The sequence below is a fragment of the Rhinopithecus roxellana genome, chromosome 11 (genome assembly GCF_007565055.1).
Source record: "Rhinopithecus roxellana isolate Shanxi Qingling chromosome 11, ASM756505v1, whole genome shotgun sequence".
Taxonomy (NCBI): domain Eukaryota; kingdom Metazoa; phylum Chordata; class Mammalia; order Primates; family Cercopithecidae; genus Rhinopithecus; species Rhinopithecus roxellana.
Window position 1 is genome coordinate 96,601,183 of NC_044559.1, and position 22,680 is coordinate 96,623,862.

General features: G+C 34.4%; 1 protein-coding gene across 6 annotated transcripts in view; it reads right to left on the reverse strand.

Annotated features, from left to right (window-relative positions):
* Positions 1 to 22,680, reverse strand: part of ARHGAP12 (Rho GTPase activating protein 12) — a 126,415-nt gene that overhangs the window by 3,800 nt on the left and 99,935 nt on the right. For all 6 annotated transcript variants that reach the window (XM_030940737.1, XM_030940735.1, XM_030940734.1 and 3 more), the window contains 7 exons: positions 21,855 to 21,916; positions 16,767 to 16,848; positions 10,819 to 10,920; positions 8,249 to 8,347; positions 4,741 to 4,846; positions 3,194 to 3,310; positions 889 to 987 (listed from right to left, as the gene is read on the reverse strand). In XM_030940737.1, coding sequence (XP_030796597.1) covers positions 889 to 987; positions 3,194 to 3,310; positions 4,741 to 4,846; positions 8,249 to 8,347; positions 10,819 to 10,920; positions 16,767 to 16,848; positions 21,855 to 21,916 — 667 coding nt within the window. The remainder of the gene's footprint in view (positions 1 to 888; positions 988 to 3,193; positions 3,311 to 4,740; positions 4,847 to 8,248; positions 8,348 to 10,818; positions 10,921 to 16,766; positions 16,849 to 21,854; positions 21,917 to 22,680) is intronic.

A 22,680-nucleotide genomic window follows, 5' to 3' on the forward strand; every position in this document is an offset into this window, starting at 1 on the left:
TAATTTATATAAAACTAGTATAAATATTATAGCTATGTTTAAATTAACCACAATAGAAATTAGTTTGTCATATTTTACAGAAAATGACATAAAAATTTTTATCTCATGAGACATTTGTGGTTGACCTAACAGTTTAAAATGTCATCTGATTTTTAGAACAGAAGAAACTTAATAAGTAAACATAATCTCCTCAGATCTTACACACTGTCAGATTATTTCTTAAAAATAAACTCAATTTCACAATCACTACCTTCTTCATTTTAAGCAAATGCTTAAATGAAATGGCTTCAAAGAAAAGCATATACTTAATTAACTGCGAGTACCAAGCATTCAATAGATGCCTGGAGAGGTACTAATTTGAAACAGGTGTAAACATGTAAGTGTTTTTGTAAACAAAATTATTTTCTTTTTTTTTTTTTTTTTTTTTTTTTTTTTTTTTTTTTTTTTTTTTTTTGAGGCGGAGTCTCGCTCTGTCGCCCGGACTGCAGTGCAGTGGCCAGATCTCAGCTCACTGCAAGCTCTGCCTCCCGGGTTTACGCCATTCTCCTGCCTCAGCCTCCTGAGTAGCTGGGACTACAGGCGCCCGCCACCTCGCCCGGCTAGTTTTTTTGTATTTTTAGTAGAGACGGGGTTTCACCGTGTTAGCCAGGATGGTCTCGATCTCCTGACCTCGTGATCCGCCCGTCTCGGCCTCCCAAAGTGCTGGGATTACAGGCTTGAGCCACCGCGCCCGGCCCAACAAAATTATTTTCTTAACCTCTTAGGACTATAGGGAATTTTTGGTTGCATCACTCAAAATCATAAAAATTCTGGGAATTTTGATGGCAAAACAAGAAGCTGGTTTGCTTAATGTAAAAAAAAAAAAAAAAATCAAAATCCTTCTCTTACCATGTTCTTCAACATGTTCAATACATAACTTCACAAACTTTGGTACTGTGCCATTCTCTCTTTGACACAGATTAGCAAGATTGGATCCAAATACCTGATCTGAAAAAGATTTATTTTTAAAAAGTCAATCACCTTGCTAAAATTCAGTTCATGAAATGGCTAACCATTCAGAGTGCAACAGAAACATCCAGTGTAACCAAATATTGTTTAACATGGCCCTATGCCTTATGCAATATGCATCTTGCCTACTTCTCCATTTTCACTTCAAACAATTCATTTCCAAACTCATAAACACCCTCACTCACTCTTGCCTGAGAACCTTTGTACTTTCTACTGCTTTTTCAGAAAGCAATTTTCCACCCAATTTGGCTCCTTCTTATCACTCCTGGTCTCAGCTAAAATGTCACCTACTTTTAATAACCCCTCTGACCATCCTTACCTAAGAGAACCCAATTCCAGACACATCCTATTTTATTACTGTGTTAGACTCATAGTATTTGCTACTATTTCACAGTATCTTGTCTACCTCCCACTTGCGTATTAGTTTCATGAGGGCAAGGACCAAGGACCATGTAGGTCCTGAACACCAACAGGTATTCATAGCACCTAGGCTTGTGCCTAGCACTTAGTAAATACTCGACTATTTTTAAAACTATTAAAACAAGCATATGCCCACCCATCACATATCATCAACATTTGATTTCACAAAATATATTTCAAAGACTCTTCTATTAATCTTTCAACCCAACAGTTTTGAAATTCCATATTAGTGGTAAACGTTCAGGAAAACAACCAGTGTGAAGTGATAAGGACATAAAGTGACAACAGTTTATATTTCTCAGGGAAAAGGCCTGGTGAACAAATTAGCAACAGTTTCTATTCATTTATTTGCCAGGCTTTTTTTTTTTTTAAGTTTTTTTGTTTGTTTGTTTGTTTGAGATGGAGTCTTGCTCTGTCGCCCGGGCTGGAGTGCAGTGGCCGGATCTCAGCTCACTGCAAGCTCCGCCTCCCGGGTTTTACGCCATTCTCCTGCCTCAGCCTTCGGAGTAGCTGGGACTACAGGCGCCCGCCACCTCGCCCGGCTAAGTTTTTTTTTTGTATTTTTAGTAGAGACGGGGTTTCACCGTGTTAGCCAGGATGGTCTCGATCTCCTGACCTCGTGATCCGCCCGTCTCGGCCTCCCAAAGTGCTGGGATTACTCATCATACAAATTTATATGCTTTATTGGAGAGTACCTGTTATCCATAACTCTTAAAGTTGCTAATTTTAATTACTTAATTAGCTAGTCTCTTCCTAGAAATCTTAAATACCTTTTTTTTTTTTTTTTTTAAAGACAGAGACTTTATCACCCAGGCTGCACTGCAGCCTCTAATTCCCGTGCTTAAGCGATCCTCCACTCAGCCTCCCAAGTAGCTAGGAATAAGGGTGTGTTGACACCATACCCAACTAATTTTTTGTAGAGAAAGGGCCTCTCTATGTTACTCAATCTGGTCTCAAGTTCCTGTACTCAAGCAGTCCTCCTGCCTCCCAAAATGGGGGTTTTATAGATGTGAGCCACTGCACCTGGCCTTAAATACCTTCTTAATAAAATTTGCTTGTGTGTTTTAATGCAGATGCTTCACAAATAGACAGCCTTTGTTAGAAGCTTCACAACCATCTGAGAAGATATATACATTATAGACTATATTATCTTTATTTTTATTTATGAATAAATGCCATTGTTTTAAGTCATGTATTAGAAAATTTCACCTTTGGAATGAAACATCCTTGTAAGAACTAAAAGCATACACAAGTAATGTGATTTTTAAAGAATATTTTCCTATAAAAAAAGATTTTATTTGTCCATTATAGTGCTTATAAATGAAATAACAAGTAAATAAGTTAGAAAAAAGCACCTTGTGCTAATTTTTCAATTACCTTAAATGACAGCCAAAGGTAAAAATTATTCGTTCATTTTTCTTTCTTTCTACTATTAGTGATATTCAAAATTTCTTATTTCTTGTGATCTTTGCATCTCAAAACTAAACTTCTCATTGTCACAATTTCTAAAAATCTGCCACCCATCACATCCAAGTAGTTCCTCTGAAACAGGCTTTCCTAAAAGTTTAGTTTGTTATTTGTCTGTCCACTGCTTTAGTTAAAATAAACTTTTTTAAAAATCTATTTTAATTACTTAATGTCTTTTAATCACTGTACTTAAATACTTGAATAAAGAATATTCTCACTGTTTGAAAATGTTTGTTAATTTGAAACATCTTATTTATGTAGGCCAACATTCATTATTATCAACAATACTTCTACCAACCTTTAATATAACCTTTTTCACGAACAGCTTGCAAAGTGGGGCGTCGTGTAAGAAACTTCTTTAAGTTTTTCTTGGTTTTTTTCTGTTCTGAAGAATCTATGCTAGATACTTTAAAGGCTTAAGACAAAAGGACAGGTAATAAGCATTTGTAAAAGTTTTTTTGATACAAGTTTTTCCAGCCAGCATGCAAAACATATTAACCTCATATGTCAAGATCATAGTACAATTCATTTATTTTAACTTTAATGTGGTTTAAGGACAAGATGTGAAGAATTACATTAACACAGAACCCATTTCAAAGTTATAAACCAAACCAAACATTTCACTTTTATCACTAAAAACAGATGACAACCGTACCTTCTGTGGTATATCTGCCAAGACATTCCTAATTTACTCTAACATATTCATTATTTCATAAATTATTAACTACTTATCTTTATTGATTGTCCATTAGTTTTAGAAGGTAAAATGACCACCAAAAAGTAAAAATACATAAAATACACAACAAACAAAAGAATCCCTATCTTCACTGAACAAGAAAACTGGAGATACAGATATATAGAGAGATATAAATATAGACATATAACCATCATAACTATTATACTTGTACTTTAAGCTAACTTTCATCATAATTATTTGTACTTTGAGCTACAAATGGGACTACACGAAAAATGTCCTCCATTGCCTTGAGTCTTGATTTCTTTTTCTGTTATAGTAACAAAAATTCAAAAGGTATATTTCTTGAAAATAATTCTATTTGGGGAAAGTTGAGGGCATGAAGAATCTATAATATAGAAAAAAAAATCACATTTTTATGTTAAATTGCTACCTGTTGACAATGTCAGTAATAGGCCTCAAGTTCATTAGAAATACAGAAAAGTAGAACTGATTTTCTAATCATTCAGTTAATACGAAGGCCAAAAAGTTCTCAGTTAAATGTGGATTTGTTAAAATGGACTGAACAAAGTACCAAGTCACACAGCTAATGGCCTATTTAAGCAATGTAATTCACAAGGGGCCAACATTAGAAAATGCTTTTCTTAAAGCTGCTGTCTTTCACTATGCACCTTTCTGTAGTAAGATCCGGAGATAGGAATGCAAGCATCTGTTTACATGCACAGACATACCCTAGTCCAGAGACGGATGCCTGGTGTCCAGTAGGAAATTATGGTACATATTCCATGACTTTTGACTTCTTAAAGTGTAAGATTCTATGTAGAATCTTAAACAGTAAGTATATATTTTTAAATCAATAAAGTTCAGCTTGCTAGAGGCCTCAACAGAAATGCACTATACTTCTTCTCTGAAAGCAGCACAACACCTTAAAATTAATGAGATGCCACAGGATGCATACTATGAGGCTGAAAAATGACAATAATGAGTTAAGAAGAAAGAGGGCTGATACAATGAGACTGCACTTGGGGTAACTGCATAACCTTTTTGTAACATTGGACATTCCATTCAGCTTTTATATATGTATTTAAAACCTTCAAAATGCTAAGAGAACAAGCTCCAATCCTTAGCAAAATAGGAAAAGGACAACTTACAACGAAGTTTTTTGGGATCCTTTTGTTCCTTTTCTTTATCATGCTTTTCTATTCCTGGTGAATCCGGGAGTATCTCCTCTTCAATTCCTTCATCAGTGTCTACTGCCTATTGGTTAGATATTTCCCAAACATATATTACACTTCTAGTATTACTATAATTGGAATGGCATAATTCTCACAACGACTATTATAAATGACTCTTCCAAACAATTTTAGGAAACCAATTAACATACAGTATGGATGACTTAGATATTTGATAAATACTTTTTCTCTCCCTACATGGTATCAATTTTAATTTTTTTAAAAAAGAAATTATTGCTGAAAATTCACAGGATAATGTTCGTTTACACTGATGATGACGCTACCTTGCCAAATTTTAATCAACTCCTTATTAGTGACACTAACAGTTAAAAGGTAAGGCTATAGTTTATGGTGAAAAACACAATGGAGCTACATTCTCTGACAACAGGACAAGACTTCTACACAAGGACCTGACAAGAGTATCACCCTGTAACAACAGGACAAGACTCATCCTCCAGATTGATGGTTGTCAACTGAAAGAAATCATAGAGCGGCCAGGCGCGGTGGCTCACACCTATAATCCCAGCACTTTGGGAGGCCGAGGCAGGCAAATCACCTGAGGTTAGGAGTTTGAGACCAGCCTGGCCAATATCATGAAACCCTGCCTCTACTAAAAATGCAAAAAGTAGCCAGGCGTGGTAGCACACACCTGGGATCCCAGCTACTCGGGAGGCTTAGGCAGGAGAATTGTGTGAATCTGGGAGGCGGAGATTGCAGTGAGCCAAGATTGCGCCATTGCAGTCTAGCCTGGACAAGAGAGTAAGACTCTGTCTCAAAAAAAAACAGAAAAAAAGAAATCCTAGAGCTCATCTGTAACTTAACTAAGGTCACTTGTACAGACTAAAGAATGACTGAGTTCTCAAAATGAAAAACCTTTGCTCTGCCGTCACATGGAGATCTTTACTCCACCAGGAATTTATTTTTGTGGATGGTGTAAGGAAGGGTTCCAGTTTTTTCTTGGATTCCCAGCTGCATCAGCACCATTTGCTTCCTCTACAGTGCTCTATCTGGCATAACGTGTCCACAGGTATGCGGGTCTGTTTCTAGGTTCTTTATTGTTTCAGAGGTACGTATGCCTATCCCTGCATGGATACCACACTTTATTAAGGAATATGGCTTTTCAAAGACAACATATGATAGTGCAAGTCCTTTTTCTTTCTTCTTCAATAGTATCTTAGGTATTCTTAGCTTTTTGCATTTCTATATAAATTTTAGAATAAGCTTTTCAAGTTCTACCAGAAAAACTGCCGGGATTTTAAATGAGATTCAAAAATCTCGAGTCTATAAATCATTTGGAAGAAAATTTTATCTTTATATTATTGAATCTTTAAATGCATGAACAGGATATACTTCTCATTTAATTAGGTTTTCTTCAGTGTCTCTCAATAAAGATTTGTACTTTTCCCTGCAAAGTTCTTACACCTCTTGCTACATTGAGTCCCTGGTATCTTCTGACACTTTGGAAACAGTATGTATTTTAAAATTTCTTAATCAAAAATACAGGCCAGGTGCAGTGGCTCCACGCCTGTAATCCCAGCACTTTGGGAGGCAAAGGCGGGCAGATCACTTGAGGTCAGGAATTCAAGAGCAGCCTGGACAACATGGTGAAACCTCATCTCTACTGAAAATACAAAAACTTAGGCAGGTGTGGTGGTGGGTGCCTGTTATCCCAGCTACTTGGGAGACTGAGACAGGAGAATCACTTGAACCCAGGAGACGGAGGGTTCTGTGAGCTGACATCATGCCTTTGCACTCCAGCCTGGGTGACAGAGCAAGACTCTGTCTCAAAACAAAAAAAATGGAAAGAAACGTGTGTGTGTGTGTGTGTGTGTGTGTGTGTGTGTGTGTGTGTGTGTAAAAATCATCTCTCTTCACTTGGCTTATTCCCTGAGCCTGTAGGTCTCAATTAAAAAACAAAACAAAACAAAAATCTACTTTCTCTGCAAGGCCTTCCCTAACTAATACACTAGGTTTGCCCCAATCGGTATTTTTACAGAATGCTGTACACCTCCTACCATCATAACACTCATCACATTTCATTTTATTAACTGTTATCTGTCTTGAATAATCATCTGTCTGTGGCTATAACCTCAGCCTAGGAAAGTGCAGTATCTGACTGTGTGCTGCTATGTCCCCAGTGCGGACGGCATTCACATATTTGTTAAATGAATGCACGCATACTTGCTTTCAAGAGACAGTGAACAGACTACTGTGACTAGAGCTGAAAGTCCATATTGGGTAAAATCGAAGGTACATTTTGAAAAGATAGATTGGGCCTACACTGCTGAATTTTAATGAATCACAGAAAGTTTCTGAGCATAGGGGATTAGAAAATTGACATTAGGAAGTTTCATATGGCAACGGCATTAAGGATGAATTAGTGACAGGTGAGATTAAATAGGGAAAAAAAACTGTTCAGGAGGTTACTCTTATTTTGGTATTAAGATATAAAGGCCTGCCCTCATGGTTTCAGGAATAAACAGAAAAGAAAGGACAAGATTCAGAAATATCAGGCAATATTATAAACTCCAAAGGAAGAATTTATATATAGCTTCATAACTAATTTGCTAGAAGAGGTAAAGTTCTCTTTTACTTCCCATAAGTAGTATCTTTCATTTCTCTGTCATTAATATAATATGATCCTCAAAGAAGAGTCATGTCCCCATATGGCAGAAGGCGAAAAGGAGAATATAGAGTATAAAAAAGTGCAAGCCAGGCATGGTGGCGCACCCTTATAGTCCCAGCTACTTGGGAGGCTGAATGGGAGGATGGCTGGAGCCAAGGAGTTCAAGGCTGCAGTGAGCTATGATTGAGCCACTGCTCCAGCCCGGGTGATGGCAAGACCCTGTTTCAAATAAAAAAAGTACAGCCCCCAGCTGCTTACTAATGTTCTTACTAATATACCTGCAGAATGTAAACCTGAGATTCTTTTTGGTTGTTGTATATAAAGAAGAAGAAATATACCAGGAACACAAGGGTACTGAACAGCTTGGAGGGGAGGGGCAGAAAAACTAGAGAACTGTCACTAGAAAAGAAAAAGTGCTAATGAAAAGGCTACAGCTTCTTTCATTTCACAAGCTCGCCTCAGACTTCTTCCACCAAATAGTATTATTTCCAACTCATTCAGTTATTGAATAAATACTACGTACTAAGCACTATTTACCCCTTCTTTTTCAACTATTTTTTTTCAGCCAATGCCTGATGGGAACATTATTTCAAATCCATTGGTAGCAAACATCACATAAGTGAGAATGTTAAATCATTCACCAGGCCTGGGGAGCTGCTAAATTGACCATTGTTTTTTCCGCCTCTGTCAAAACATATATAAAATGTCTTCTCACATATAGATTGCAATCCGGATATACAATAAGCAATTAAAAAAAAAAAAAGCTCTGAAGTAAAAATTTTACCTAAGTCAAAGACATACCTGATTATTGATTGTACTACTAAGAACTTTAAACCAATCATTAATAACAGTGTCATTGTCGGACTGAATTAGCAGTTCTGTCCCTTGTCGAGTTTTCAGCTTTAGAGAAAAGCAGGGAGAAAAAGAGTATGGTTGGTTTGTGCTTTCAGCAAAATACACGAATACCTTTAATTCAAAGTTAACAAAACCACCAAGAGTAGCTGCCATATAATATGTAACAATGATGTAAGGCTAAAGTACTACACAGCTATGGAATACCTTTTTGGTTTCAAATAATATCAGTTGAATAAAAAAACAAAGTTGTTTCTCACAATAAATTCTCATAAAAATCTAATAATTTAGGATCCCAAACACCATCACACAAATGCCATAAAACCTGCTGAAACTTGTAAGTTTATCACTTAAAAATCCGTTCAAGTATCAAAGTGGTGCATTCTAAATTAGAATAAAGAAATAAAATCTATGATATTTTTACACAACCTGAGAAATTTTTTTCTGTCTCTCTGGCTAAAAAATACAGAAGAAAGAATACATAAAGACTTTCAATATTTCCTACTTAGTAGGTAAATATAATGGCTTAGTACAAAGAGCAGGCATAAATGTCACACCCCTTTTGGGCGGAAGTATTACTAAATTAAGTGTCAGAGCATGAGCTGAAGACAGAATACTATGTATTATTCTATATGAAGGCAATAACTAATTTATGTACAATCTCTGTTTTGCAAGGTTTCTTACACTTAAGTGAGGAAGAATTTTGACACATTTGTGGAAAGCACTCGTCCCATTTTCTGATTAAAAACTGATTTTTTTTCCTAGAGGAAGATATGGCAATGTTTCCCAAACAACATTCTGAGAGACATATTCCTCAAACAGTTTCACAAATAACGTTTTTAAAAGGTGCCCTCAAAAAATAAATTTTTGAAAAAGTTATATAATATTAACTTGGAAAATACTGGATTGAAGAAAATCTAACTAGATTCTCTCCTTTAAGATGTCACAGGCTTTTGATGTTCTAGGGAATATAGGAATAAAATATACACTGCTTCCCAAATTTATTTGACCATGAAATCATTTTTATTCTTGATTACCTTTTGAAACTACAAGGCTAATTCAGGAAATAGTGACTTCTTTCACGCAATTTTCTAGAGTTAGTCAAGCCAGTTTACCAATATTGAATGTTTACTGCACATAAGATACTCTGCTCTGTTACAGGTTCTTATTTAAAGGAAAAACATAGTCTCTCTACTTCAGGGAAAAAGAAAAAAAATTGTAATTATCTAATGAGAGAAATAATTGACAAATGATAACCCAGGTACACTAAAATATTTATTGTTATAAATAAAGAAGTAGCCTCATTGTTATGGTGATGTTTGTCATGAGTCTTGGAAGAAAGGGAGCATTTGGCATGGCGAGATTGGCATGGGTTGGTGCTCGAGGCAGAACAATAAAGAGTAAAAATCAGACCGGAAAACCTGGACTCCACTTGGAAAATAGCAATTAAACCAATCTGTCTACACAACAAAACAGGAAAGGCCTGAGACATGAGACTACAAAGAGAGGCTGGGATCTCGAAGGCTGTCCACAAAATCAGTTGTTGTCTCTGGTTGGATCTCTGTAACCACACCCTTCTGGAATGGGACAGACATTGTTGCTCTTCTGTCAATAGGCTGCTTCTCTTCCCACAACTCTGAATACTTCGCTAGCCTCCTGAACAGTCTTAACCAATGAATACTCTGAAAGTAATGTGCGACTTCCAAATCTAGGTCTTGAGAAGCCTTGCAGGTTCCACCCTCACCCTCTTGGAATCCTGAAGTTGTCACTTGATGCAGCCTGGGGTAGCTCCCTTGAGAATGAGAGATCTTGTGGACAAGGAGGCCTAGCCAACAGCGGGCGCCAACACTAGCCATGAGGTCATCTTATACCATCCAGTTCTAATCAAGCCACTAGATGACTGAAGCCTCATGAATAGTCCTCAGTGAGATAAGAAGAAAAATCACCCAGCTCAGCCCAGGTCAGGCTGAGCAAACAAAATGTTCTTTTGTTAAACCACTAAGTTTTGAGGTGGTCTCTTATGCAGCAATAAGTAACTAATACAGATCATATACTGCTGGGGAGGGTTTGCAAGATAAAATGGAAAAGCTTAAAAAAAAAAAAACTTTATTTTTTAGATCAGTTTTTGGTTCTAGTAAAATTGAGAAGATATAGAGATATCCCATACACACCCTGCCCACTCCCACATACAGCCTCCCCCATTATCAACATTCCCCTTAATTTACTTTTTAATATTAGATTTGGTAAGTAAAGAGAACCACATCCTTTTTATTATTGCTGGGAAAAGACAGGATTTGTGACACAAAGGCTTGTAATATACAGTCTGAGTTCAAACAACTTATGCAAATAAAACCAGTTTTTACACCAGTTTTTTCTTAAATTACAATACCATCTAACTTAATCACCAACTTTGCCTTAACTAGTCACAATGAAAGACTATTTCTCAAAATAGCTCGAAAAAATAGAACATCCAATTACTACAGTTTAGAATGTGTCATACTTAGAAAAAAATGTATTACCTCAAATACATTCTTTTTGCTGGATTTATCCTTGGAAGCCATCTCAATTGTTGCCCCCTTCAGGTCCACTGTGAACTCTGGTTTGGACTGATTACTGCCGAACTTCATTTTTGAAAAAGAAAAAAACCTTCACATGATACTCACATATATGTGTATTCAAAAATAATTAAGAACAATTTTATATTTTTAACAATAAATCAAACAGATTTTCTCAAATTCTTCTTTTTCTGTTATAAAGTAACAATTTCTACTTTTGAAATTGAAAAATATCTAGAATATATGAATACACAATTCATAGAAAACAAAATAAAATGACTCAACTTCCATCATAATATAAAATAAATATATATATATATATGAAAAGCCAAACTGAAATTTTTTTTTACCCATCAGAATGGGAAAAAATTTTTTTTCAAAACTATGTTGGTGAGGCTATAGACTAAAAAGGCCTCATATGCAAGTGGGATATAAATTGGAATTACTCCTAGAAAAGAAAAATTGGTAATGCTATATTTGCAAATTTACAAATGCATGTATACTTTGGCTTGGCAGTTCTGCATCTTGGAATTCATCCTAGACTACACACGACTATGTAAAATGCTATGTACACAAAGGCAATACTCTTATATATGTAATAAACAGTATCAGGTAGATAACAAGTGCATTTTCCAACTAATAAACATTCTCTAAACCTGATTTTGTGCTTTCAGTATTTCCTTATTCAGTAGTTACGCTGTTAACAACAAGTTGTGGAAACAGAAAACACTAAGTCCCATATTCTTTTATCTTTGTCAGAAACTGTAATTAAAGACAGATGCTATAAAGCTTCAGCAATTTAATGAGGAACTACAAAAAGAACGGGAAGACAGTTGTTATGGGTGGGTTCAGAAGTACTTAGCTAGCTATTACATCTTATTAACTAGATAAGGAAAAGATTAGCAAAAGTAGTATAAAATTTATGTTAAATATACATTTACTCTGTACCTTGACATCTTTAAATTTCTGTTTAGTCTGTTAACTAAGAATAAAAAGTAACATTCCTATGGTATTGAAAAGTTTAAAGGCTTTAAAACCTCTAAAATCTACTGAATTGTAATCTAAAGATCATAAAAATCTGTTATAAATATTTCCTACAGAGAATTTCATTTGCTAAAATATTTCAAATCAAATTAACTTGTCATTAGAAATTATCTTACCCAACTTTGTGATAACTTATTCACTATTTGTAATCTCAGTAACTCTATTCAGGAGCTTCACATTTAAAATAGAGTTTGCCTCAACCTGCTCCCTTTTACATCTTTTTAGCTAGCAGTGTTAACTTAAACAAAATTTAGGATTACATAAAATTTATTAGTGGAGTCAATGAAAATTCTGAGATATTACATGGAATTTATTTGTGGAATCATAATAAAAATCACAATAGAAATTGTAACTGTATCCTACAAAGTCTTTGCCTGAAGTACCACTGTCAATCAAAAGACAAATTGAACATAAAGCTGTATGTTGGGCACAGATAACTTCCTGAACAGAAATGATGTATTGCAAAATGTTATCAAATTTGAACATATATTTAACAAAATGACAAAAATAAATTATTTAATTTGTTGTCATTATACACGCTGTAGATGGTTAGCGCTAAGCTAAGATACAAACAAGAAACCAAATAAGATACAGCAATTAAATATAAATACAATGACATGACATGGAATACTGAAAAAAAAATGCAATCAGTATAGCTGGCAACATTTTGTTAGTTATTATTTTCCAAAATCTAGTCCCACTTTTCTCTACTGTAATCAACCTCCCCACCAACGTATTCATGGCAAAGAAAACATAATTATTGTGGCAAAGGGCATGCAACAGGAACACATACGGTGACAGCTGAAACAGGATCAGACTTTACATATGCAACAGCAGGCCGACGACGGACAGAGTTTTTCCAAGAAGAAAGCAGCGAAAGCAAGAGCTCAGAGACTGAGCCTTGTTGGCAGAAGGACTTGATGGAAAAGGGAAGAAAATGATGATGTCATAACAATGCACAACAGCAAAACAACACACAAGAGAAAAGCATAATGGAACCAGACAAGACAAAGATACAATTCTATATGAAGACATACAACACAAGCAAAGCTCAACTTCCAAATATCTTTGCAAAGGTCCTAGAATTTATCCTGATGATTATTATATAAATTCATGTTTTATTTTTAAGATGAATGCTTTATAGAATTTATCTTAAACAGATTTGTGTTAGCCATTGACAGGAGTCATGTCAGGCCCTTCACGATCTTGATTAGACCCTGTCCAAAACCCCCTAGCTTCCTCCTCATGCCCTGTTGAGTAGTATCTTCTGGTGTCCCTTTCCAAGTCATCTCTTGGGAGTAGCCTTACCATCTCACCTGCCTTTCCCTTCGTCTAGGACACTGATACTTCCTCTAGGAGACAGGGAATTTTGTCCTCTGGAGGACATCTGGTAACGTTTGGAGCTATTTTTAGTTGTCACAACTACAGGCAGGGTGCTAGTCATCTACTAAACACCCTAGCATGCACAGGACAGCCCCCCCACAACAAATAATTATCCGGCCCAAAAGAGTGACTATTTTTAGAAATCTAAAAGCATGTACAAATGAATGTTTGAATAACTACCAATATCTATGGGTTGATTTTTTAAATGCTCAAGGAATATGATGAATGATAACTGAAAAGAAGCAGAACAAATGTCATGTTACACTGAACCTGTTCACTTGTCAGTCTTCCCCACTACTACATAAGCTTTGAAGACAGGGACCATGTTATTTCTTTCTAAACCCAAAGCTTAACAATGCCCAGAACACAGCAGGCTTTTAGGTCTGTTGAACAAACAAACACACACACATATATTTCTGAGGTGAAATGAGGTGAGAAAAAAGCAAATGTAAGTTTATGTTACTGATACAGCAATCCAGTAGATAACTCTTTTCCATTCCAGAAAACCACTGGAAGGTATATGTCCTAGAGGAGAAGAAAAGGCTCACTAGATTTTTCGATGAGGCAGCACCAATGTAAAATATTTCTTATAAAGTGAAATTGCATGCAGCCTCTGTGCATTTCATTTACTCAATTTTAACCATCCACTCTCTGCAAAAAAAAAAAAAAAAAAAAAAAAATCAATACAAACCATGAATAATTTTTAAAAAATAGGACTTTGAATAGCGTGGGTGTCTTTGCTCAGTGTTCCATCAATGAGTACATGCCCTCTAGTGAGTACAAGATTTGAACCTGCTGTTTCCTCAAGTGGATCTCAAGTTTTTGTACTAAGTGTGAATCTAATTTTTAAAGAACTATATAGATTTCTCCTATAATGTGGCCCCTTAACATAAGCCATTCAAACTCAACTGAAGGAAAAGTTATTCCTCCTAAAACCAAAGGAAATATGGGCTCTGCTAGAGATCAGTTTCTGTATAGCATCTTCCTAAGGTATATTCAAGAGCAGTTTTCACTTGAGGTGACTGTTGGTTTTTTGGCTTATATTTTAGCCTTAGAATCTTATCCTCGGGTAAGATGTGATTTTGCTGTATAAAGATAATACATTTTACCTATAACAGATCTAGTTGGTGACTGAGCAGATCAACAAGGCTAGAATTCTTTAACATTCCTTTCAATAATCCCAATTCCAGAGTTAAAGAGCATCTTGTTTCTCTAAATTTTGTTATTTATGAATATTGTGGGGTCCTAATACATTATACACACTTATATGATTTTTAAATAATCTTACTTCCTTTTACTTATTAGGCCATTCAAATTAGTTCTCGTTCCCTTAAATATGTAGTGATGGGTAAAATAAAACAGTCTGAGGTTTTAAAATTAGTCATAAAATACAAATTAAGAATTGACTGTACAACGAAGCATTTTACCACATTTTTAATCTTGTTTAGTCTTTACTGAGACTATAAAATGGTGTGGTTATGTTTTTTTAAATTATACCTATCTGAAATGATTATATTATTAATACTATATCAATAGTAATAAGATGTCATTTGAAAGGTAAAAATTAAAATAGTGACTCCCTATAATTAAAAATTCATTGAGAATTCTAAAATTTCAAAATTGGTTAGTTCAGGAAATTTTAAACTATGTTTTGGTTATTGCCACATGGTAACATAGTAATACAATCTTGGCTGATAAACACAAATACCTCACCTCCTTTGTCAGTACTAGTTTTAATCATGAGTTCTAAATCATGTAAGATCTTCTAGAGTGAAAACTTTAAATTAAAAAAAAAAAAAAGTTACCATCCTGTGCTAACGATTATGTACTAGAAGGTATTCATTTAACATCTTTAATTTTAAAGTTTTCATTTCATTTAAATCACGTACAAACCTGCCCACCTATAGGATGCTCTGTCTACTGGTTTCATCTGTACCTGCCACAACCTTCAGTCTTTAAGTATCAGTAATTATCAAATAAGTGACCACTATCCAGCTGTCTTCAGATACTTTTAAAAATGACTTATTAATCTATTATTGCTTCTCCATTCGTTTTCTTTCATCCGTTTTCTTCACTCAATTTCAAATAAAAGTTGAGCCATAAGTAGGAAGAAAGAAACAATTACACAGTGCTCTAGAAATGCATTAATGCGAAAGAGCCCCACATGTTTCACCTTGGGGAAAAGGAGAAAGACATAATTATCCATTTGCTTTAAGATATATCAAACCAAATTTCAACCCTTTCACGGGTCATTTCCACTGGAATGGCCGAAGAGGGAGCAAATTAAAGGATTAGTAAAGCAAAACAGAAGAAACTATCTAGAATGTTCACATTCATGCTCAATTCATGTGGATTTTTAGGTTTCCTCATCAGAGAAGCTGAGGACTAACATGTTCTGTGTCATTTGGGGTTCAGAACCACGTTGCATGGCTGCAAGATAAATGTGGACGGCTAAAATTTGCTTAAATTTTATAAATGGACTTTTCTTTCATCAAACATAAGATCCATAGGTTTTGTATTAATTTTAAAGAAACTCATTAATTGTAATAAAATATTGGTTACGATAGAATATGAGGTAGACAAAATACATTCAGAATAACTTTATTTTAAATTTTACTTGAGCATTAGCACTTCAAACTCAATTACCAAAAACTTTCAGAAATAGCCAGAACATGGATTCTAGAGCCAAAAAGCCAAAGTTCTAAACCCAGATCTGCCACTTGGTAGCTGTAAGACCTTGAGCAAATTATTATACTTAACTGTTTTATACCTCATTTTCTCATCTATGATAGGGGAAGGGCGAGATCAGAGCAATAGTTATCCCAGTGTTAAGGAGACAATATATACACAATCCTCTGCACCGAGAACATATGTGGGATACATAATGAGCATTCAAAAAATGTAGCTATTATATGTCACAAATTATAATTTTTAATGTTTGTATTGCAAATAACTGAAGAGCAGAGTAATGATAGTAAGCACTCAAATATGTAAAAAGCTTCAAAATCCCAAAAGTAATGGTGACATTTCTTTTTCTTTTGAAAGCTGGGTGACAATCCAGACACTGACACCTGAAACACTGATTCGTAACCAATGGTCAGATCACAATTCAAGATACAGCTTGCCACATTACTGTTTATTTTCTGACTAAATATCTGAAGGAGCAGAGTCACAACAGCAAAGCTTTAATATCCTGAAAATGAATCAAGAAATGTATTTGCTCTATAATGACCAAGTAATGAGCCCACTTTTCAGTTGAATGGATAAAACAGAATCTATTGATTTTAATAATAACACTAATTAGACTGTCCTACTCACTCTTTTTCTCTCATAAGTTAAAATGAATCTTTAAGAAAATTTTATTTATTTTTATTTGCACACTAGCTGTCACTAAAAGGACTCTGGAAATTACCTTTTGAAATTCAGGTACAATACTATTCACATAATTTAAATGTATAAAATCTCCAAAGAGAAGAAATACTTACCCAACTTGTGCTACTTCCTTGAGTTTTGGTAAAAAGTAAAGAAGAACCCTGCAACACCGCCCAAGAAGACAACCAGTTCTTTCTGTAATTGTAAGAATGACCGATTAAAGCTCCAATCTCGAGTTCTTTCTGCCAAATTCAAAAACTTAAGACCTACTTAGCTCTTGTCAATGTTATCTACGATTTACAGCCCTTGTTGACATTTTAGTTGTTTTTGTTGGGGATAGATACTAATGAAATTTACAGTCATTTTATGGTTCAAACCTGATAATGAAGGCCCCAAAACAAATGAAGTTAATCAGAGAAGTTATCACAAATAACTACGAATGAATGATGCATGTAATTATGTTCACGTGAAATTAATACAGCACTTTGTGATCAAAGACACTAATTTATTTTAAAGTCACACAAATGGAATATTGTATTTGTCAAGAATTCTTACTCAGAAGTGAAAATTAGACAAACACACTTCCCTCACTCACCTAATTCTTTACACAGACTGTTTTACATTTCTTGGTGATCTGCCTTCCCCTAATTGGGTTGGAGTACCCAGGTAGTAGGTACTAGGTACATTACAAGCATACTGATAATTGTACACTGATAGACCACATGACATTTAAAAAAAAAAGTTTCCTGTATTACAAAAGCAACACATACATGGTGCGCAAAATCTCTGAATACAAAATGCATAAAGGAAAGGGAATCCCATTTCTTCTCCCTCAATCCATACTTCAGAGATAACCAATGTTAAGACTTTGGTGTAATACGGGGCTTTTAAAGAAACTGTCCACCTACCTACTATCCTATCTCCAGATACAGGGGTACGCCTCACATAGCATATGTTATTATCAGTTGACCCATTTAGAACTTTAAAGCTTTTGAATACTATACCCGAGCCAGATTCCCCTCAACTTCTCCCTTATCATATTAGAGATCTTTATGTAAATGTTTCTGTCATAGGAATTGTAAATTATTTGAAAAAAGAAAACAGTTTTTATTTTTTTATCTACCTCAGGCCTAGCACGGTACTTTTCAAACAGAAGGTATGAATCAGTGTTTACAAGTAGGAAAATAAATTAAAATTACCCTATATGAGGACACAGTTGCTAGGAAGCTAAAATGAATGTCAAATCTGTCTACCGCATGGATTTATTAAAGCTTTCCTTATAGCCAAACATATGGCCAACTTTATAAAAACCTCTAAAGGAGGTTTATTTTCTGTTTTCAGAATGTAGAATTTAGTATCTATCAATAAGACCTATTTTTTAAAAAATTACTTTTTATGTCTACTTGAACTTTATGGATTAAGAGAAGTGAAATAAAGTTAATTACTATTAAGTTTCTATGTTTCCATTTATTTCCTGTGTTTTTTTGCTTATGTTTGTTAATGCTACTTTATTTGGTAAATGGTGATTCCTAATAATTACATCTTCACTGTGGACTTCTCCACATGCTTTACCATTTTAAATACCACCTTCGTAATGCTTTGTGCTCTCCCCCTGGGATGAACTTTGCTACTGAGATCCCTAGTCTTGCTTTACTTTCTATACCTTCAAAACACCTTATTGCTTTTTTTTTTTTTTTTTTTTCAATTTTTCTAATCATCTTTTGGTGTTTCTTTTACATATAAAATTTGGTTAAGTTTTGCTTTTTTATGCTTCAGTCTGAGCAACTTTTTCTTTCAATAGATGAGTATAGTCCATTTACATTTACTGATATTGGTATTATAGATGGTGCTTTTTCTGTCATCATTATTTCATTTTCTGGATCTCAAGATATTTTAGAAGTATTTTAATTTTTTGTAAATTCATTTTATACTCTCAGTCTTCTATTTCTTTAGATATCATCTACTGACTCCCTACTATGACAAATACTTAAATTAGCCTATTTCCACTTTAAGTAAGCTTTTTTAGTTCAATTTTCAAAATGAGAAAAACTGTAGAACTAGTAAATATATATCTGAGAACAACTATTGAATATTTAAATAGTGAAATAATGACTATTGTCTCAAGGACTAAGCACTTGTGTGACTTAGTTGCAAGGTGAATTAGTCACATTTTTTTTTTCCTGGAACCCAATTTTTTCTCCTGAAAAAACAACTCATGTACATACTACAGTTATTCAGACTTGGATATGTGGCAGGCAAACATTACCTTAAAAATAAATGAAGTTTTCAAAGAAAACAAATAATATTATTTATAGGCAATAAAAAATTAAAACTTTCAACATGAGGCTGGGCGTGGTAGCTCATACCTGTAATCCTAGCATTTTGGGAGGCTGAGACGTGTGGATCACCTGAAGTCAGGAGTTCAAGACCAGCCTGGTCAACATGGTGAAACCCCGTCTCAACTAAAAATACAAAAATTAGCCGGGCGTAGTGGCACACGCCTATAATCCCAGCTACTTGGGAGGCTGAGGCAGGAGAATTGCTTGAACCTGGGAGGCAGAGGTTGCAGTGAGCCAAGGTTGCACCACTGCACTCCAGCCTGGGCGACAGAGCAAGATTCCGTCTCAAAAACAACAACAACAACAAAGCTTTCAACATGAATGAACCTTAAGGACATTACGCCAAGCAAAATAAACTAGTCACAACAATCAAACATATACCATATCATTCCACTCATACAAAATACCTAAGGTAGTTAAAATCACAGAAACAGCAGAAAGGTTATCAAGGGCTGGGGGATGGAGGAAGAGGGAATTAGTGTTAGTAGGTATAGAGTTTCAGTATTACGAGATGAAAAAGTTGTAGAGATTTGTTACAATGTGAATATACTTAACACCACTGAGATGCACACTTAAAAATGGTTAAGACAGCAAACTTACATATTTTTTTACCACCATAAAAAAAAACTGAAGCTTTCAAACAGAAAGCAGAATTTTGGAATACCTGGCATCTGCTACAGTGGATTTGACAATTTCCCAATACTTTTCTGACAGTACTGACGTGTGATTCTTTGATATTATAAAATAAAATGTGTAAACATTTGAGAAACGAGCAAAGTTAGAGAACTAGTATTTTACAAATGACCTACAAGATATTATAAAATTAAGCATGGGCAAAGATTCACTCAGATGCAACAAAGACCAACAGTTTTTAAAGTAACTGAGTATGAACCGTTCACTGGCAGTTTTTCAGAGTCTTCGCTACAACCAACCCTCAACAAACTACCATTTTTAGAGTTTCGGAGCAGCAGGAAAATGCACAATTATCTGAACATATCTTAAAACATTCCTCCATTTTCCACCTTTAGCTGTGAAAGGGAGGATTTTTTTCACATACTTCAAACAAAATAGTATGTCACAACAGACTGACTGCAAGCAGAGATGAAAATTCAGCTGTTTTCCATTAAGCCAAATACTAAAGATTTACAAAAAATCTAAAACAATGCCTCTCTTCTCATGGAAATTTTTTGTCTTACAACACACAGTTTTTCTTCAAAAAATATTTGTGTCAATTTGTAATGGGTTATTTTTTAAAGAATTATCCTTAAAATTTGTTTTAATTTCTCACAGTATCTGTAGATATAACCTATAAGGTTATAGATATAGACCAAGGCTCTTTAGAATATTCAGTAATTTTTAAGCATTTAAAGGAAATTTCAGACCAAAAAGTTTAAGAACCACTAATACATAGCAAATTAAAGAAGATTTTGCTTAACTCTACGTAAATAAATTTGAAGATGATAGAACAGATGATTTCCTTAGGCAAATATTAAACTGAAAAAAATATTCCAAAAGAAGCGAAAGTCTAAATCATAGGAAACAACAAAAGCAAAGAAAGTAGTCCAAGAGCTATCTGCACTACATACTCCCAAAATGGAGAAAGAAAAATAAAGACTCAATTCACAACTGAATTCTACCAAAGAACAGTTTAAGGGATACATAATTGTAGTATTTATAAAGCTATTCCAGAGCACTTAAAAAAAAATCTAACTACCAAAGTCTGACAAAAGATAGTTCCACGAAAGCAAACCTAAAAAACTCAATTACATGTTAATTTAAAACTCTTTAAATGCAACTTACATTACATAGAGTTTATTTCCTTAAATCACTAGGATTTCCTTAAATGACATTAACCAAAAAATCCAACGATCCAATAGAAAAACAGACAAAGGGTATAAAGAGACAATTCAACAAAAAGGAAATACCAACAGTTTATGATACCGTAACCCACTAAAAAGGAATGCAAATAAAAACATCATTTTCCCTCTTCTCTCTCCTGGCAAAAATCAAAGAATTTAACAACATACTAAACTCGCGAAAGGTGTGCAGGAATGCACGGCTACTGGAGGCAGAAACAGATTCAGTATCTTACAGTGCAATTTGGAACACTGTCGAAATGACCTTGCAAGTGGCCCAGCAATTCCCCTTTCTATAAAATTTATTTTATGGGCAGATTTGCATACTTGCAAAATGAGTCATGCAAGATGCTAAATGTAATATTACATGTACTAGCAAAAATGATATACAACTGACATGTCTACCAACAGACAGGTGTAGTTAAAAATTTGCAAATAAATAATAGGTAAATACACTATATAGTACAGCCAAACAATATACAACTATGCAGCAATTTAAAAACAATGTGGCAGCTCGACAAGCAAGAAGTGAAACCACCTCCAAGATAAATTGTGAAAAGACTACGTTTAGAAAATTAATCTCTATACATACAAACATATACATATATATCCTATCTCTGCAGGAAAGCACTAGAATTCAGGAGACTTAACACTGGTTGCCTCTGGGGAGGGGAAGTAAAGATGGCTGGGGGACTGACTTTTCACTCAATACTTAGTCTACCTTTGTTTTTTACCGTATGCATTTACTGCTTACTGAAAAAAAAAATTAAAGCAAATGCATCCTCAGAACCCTCTGCCTCATTACCTCTTAATATTACTTAGGAAATATGTCAAGACAAAGGAAATTTTTCATAAATCTCATGACAATCTTACATATGTGATTACATAGAAAACAAATGGTGATTCTTCAGAACCTATTGTTTATATTAAAATAATTATATTGAGAATTTTTAATTTATTTCAATCAGATGAATCATGTAAGAACATTAATGATTTGTGTACTTACCGAACCTTTTTCCCATTTTCAGCAATTTTTGTTACATTTAATAATCCATATTTCTCTTGATCCTATGGAACAGAGTAATACTGTTTATACATCACTTACATAGACAATGAGGTCCAAGTTCTTACATATGACTGAACCAACATGGTCTCGTTCTCTAAAAATTAGCTTAAAAGAAAAGATTAGTCAATGTGTAACATGCATAGTTCTAGAATATATTAAGAATATAACTTCCCTAATACTTTTGTAGTTTTTTTCTTAATTTTATAATTAAACATTTCCTTTTCTCCTTAAGTCACAGCAGCTATTAGATACTTTGCTATCAAATTAGATTTCTATATGAACAAAGCAGCACTGAAAAATAATTTGTCTTTCTATTCAAAGAAAGTAATACAATGCTACAACGACAAATTCTACAAAAAAGGAATATTTACTTTGCTGCTATTTTATAACTACATAATCTGAAAATTATTCAATATACTAACTCACTTTGTCAAAATGTAAAAATAGGCAGACCAAATACAGTGTCTATATTTAATAAATTACTCAAAAGTTAACTGGTATCATGTACAGAACTTGCCTTAATGTAGCATAAAAATTCAGCATGTGCTTTATTAAGCATATTATCAGACTGTGAGTTCCGCTCTAGATAAACTAGATTTATTAGCCACCTGATGTCAAAAACAGTGACACAAGCTTTATCATCAAACCCTATGAAGGCAAAAGCCATTGTACTAAAGTTAATGTTAGCTTAAAATTCTTTCAGATGGAAATCAAGATGCACTTTCTCACTGCTTTAGTTTCCTAGAAGCAAATGAAATTAAAATGA